This window comes from Hyposmocoma kahamanoa, unplaced genomic scaffold, assembly GCF_003589595.1.
Source record: "Hyposmocoma kahamanoa isolate Upper Pololo Valley unplaced genomic scaffold, ASM358959v1 78, whole genome shotgun sequence".
Classification (NCBI taxonomy): Eukaryota; Metazoa; Arthropoda; class Insecta; order Lepidoptera; family Cosmopterigidae; genus Hyposmocoma; species Hyposmocoma kahamanoa.
In genome coordinates this window covers 10,557,185-10,559,410 of record NW_020653945.1, presented here as the reverse complement: position 1 = coordinate 10,559,410, position 2,226 = coordinate 10,557,185, and the positions used below count along the sequence as shown (strand labels likewise).

Sequence of the window (2,226 nt, the reverse complement as noted above, 5' to 3'; positions counted from 1 at the left end):
CAGATGATGTTGTAAAAATCACAAGAGGGCAATATTTACTGCCCAAATGAGTGTCCAAATGCTTGGACACTTTCGCTATTTTGCCATTTGTGTCAATCCGCAGATAAAGGAACTTTGGTCAGGTTTTGATTCGCTTGCCCTTTTGAAACATAAAATTTGGTACAAGAATTAATCTTATCTTTAAAATCCTGCCCAAAAGGAACCTCTTAAATGTGGATTGACACATGTATACCCCACGATGTAGCCTCTAGCATGAGTCGCAAAAGGTGTTACGAGAGGTGTTTCGGTGGTGTAAGCCACTTGCGCATGTAGTAGCAGAAGATTGTAGCGATGTAGAGCAGCACTAGCAGAGCACACGCTACTCCCAGAAGCAGTACTGAAGCCTTACTCGGACACGGTTCTACTATTGTCACCGTTTTCTCTGTTGAACCAAACGATTGTAGATAAACGGAGTGAAAAAGGACTCGAGGTGTGAATAGAGACATGGGTCGTGGAAATTTTTACATGCTTACAATTATTGTTAGAGAGTTTGCACATTATATGGATAAGATATTTATTCCAAGATAATTTCAAAAATTAATTTAATAATAAATGAATAAATATTATAAAATATGACATTTGACCACCTCCGTGGTCAAGTGGCTTGCACATCGGTTTTCAAGGTGTCGCCACCTCTGAGGACTCGGGTTCGATCCCCGGCAGCGACAATGTACGAAACTTTTCTATATTATCTCGGGTCAGGGTGTTTGTGGTACCTTCGTTGTTTCCGATTTCCATAACACAAGTGCAGTTACTTACTTTGGAATTGGAGCAATGTATTTGACATTGTCTTTGATTATTTATCGCATACGTTGCTCTGATCCCAAAGTAAGTAACTAAAGCACTGTGTTATGGAAATCGGAAACATCATCGTTATCACTAACACCCAGATATGAAACAACATAGAAAAGTTAGTATTTCTACACTCACCCGGTCGAGAATCGAACCCAGAAGCTCAGAGATGGCGACATCATGAAAACACTGACCCTGACTATAAAGTATTTACATTTTTCATCGAAGGAGGTATTTGTGAATAGCTTCGCCCTACTCTAAATTTAAATAATAATATATTTATTTATGTGAGTTTAAAGTGCTATATATACTTGAAAATCGAAATCTCAAATTTTATCGACTTCTTAGGTTTTTGTGATTGTTAAAGACAGGAAATGAAACTATTTTGTCTTTCGTATATAAATCGCGTATATTTGTCGATGTCTCCCACAATAAAGTTGTTGTAAGTTTTAACTAAGTAAATCACTTAGTTGTTATGTGTACTTTCAAACATGGAACATATAATATACATGAAAAAAGGATATACATATTTAAGTTAAAAAGCGAAAAATGGTTATTTCACTTACAACAACTTACGTAAGAGTAATACCAACGTTTCGGACCCTTCCCTTCACAGGTCCCATGTGACCATGCCAGTCAGCCATGACCATGGGACCAGTAAAGAGCCCCAAAACGTTGGTCTGTTTGAAGAAACAAATATACGTGATTTAGATCCGAAATAACTTTTTTATAAAAAAAAAACAAACTCGAAAGCTCGTGGAATCACATCTATTTGCCAAGTTTTATTGAAATCGGTTACCGGAAAGTGCGCGAAACCGGATTCATACCCTAACTTGCCACCCTTACTGGTGGAATATTTTCTTCAAATTTAAAGATCAATACTCAGGTACCCTGTTTCGTACAAAAAAACATCAAAATCAGTTCGCAGTAATAAAGTACAATCGACTTGAGAACCTCCTGCTTTTTTTGAAGTCGCTTATAAATAGTTTCGTTTCATGTCTCAAAGTTTATTATTTTTGATAAATATCTGTGAATACTTATTTCTCAAATATTACTTATTCTGTTTCCCCTACACAAGGAACTTAACAAGAACCTTTTATATGCTCGTACTTACCGCCAAAGTTGGCCTCCGAAGCAGTGCCTCCAGGTTTATCAGACCTGAGGAAGTCAGTGCTCTGTCTCTCGTCACCAAAATCTAATACGATGATCTCCTGAGAGATATTCATATCTTCTTCCTGGCTGTGCATGTCGCCGGTCTCGTTGCGAGGCAGCGAACGCTTCCGTCTGCCCCACGACTCGAGAGACTCGCGACCCCATTCACATACCGCCTTTGAACAAATTACATACACAATAATACAAGAATTGTAACTGCTCTATCAGAGCACTGTTCTATAT

At 38.1% G+C, this 2,226-nt stretch overlaps 1 protein-coding gene across 1 annotated transcript in view; it reads right to left on the bottom strand.

The window, feature by feature from the left end:
- Nucleotides 1-252: 252 nt before the first annotated feature.
- Nucleotides 253-2,226, bottom strand: part of LOC113233001 — an 89,484-nt gene continuing 87,510 nt past the window's right edge. The window contains exons 16-17 of the mRNA XM_026467931.1: nt 1,946-2,159; nt 253-421 (exon numbers count right to left, since the gene is read on the bottom strand). Of these exons, the coding sequence (XP_026323716.1) occupies nt 270-421; nt 1,946-2,159 (366 nt within the window). The 3' untranslated portion in view covers nt 253-269. The remainder of the gene's footprint in view (nt 422-1,945; nt 2,160-2,226) is intronic.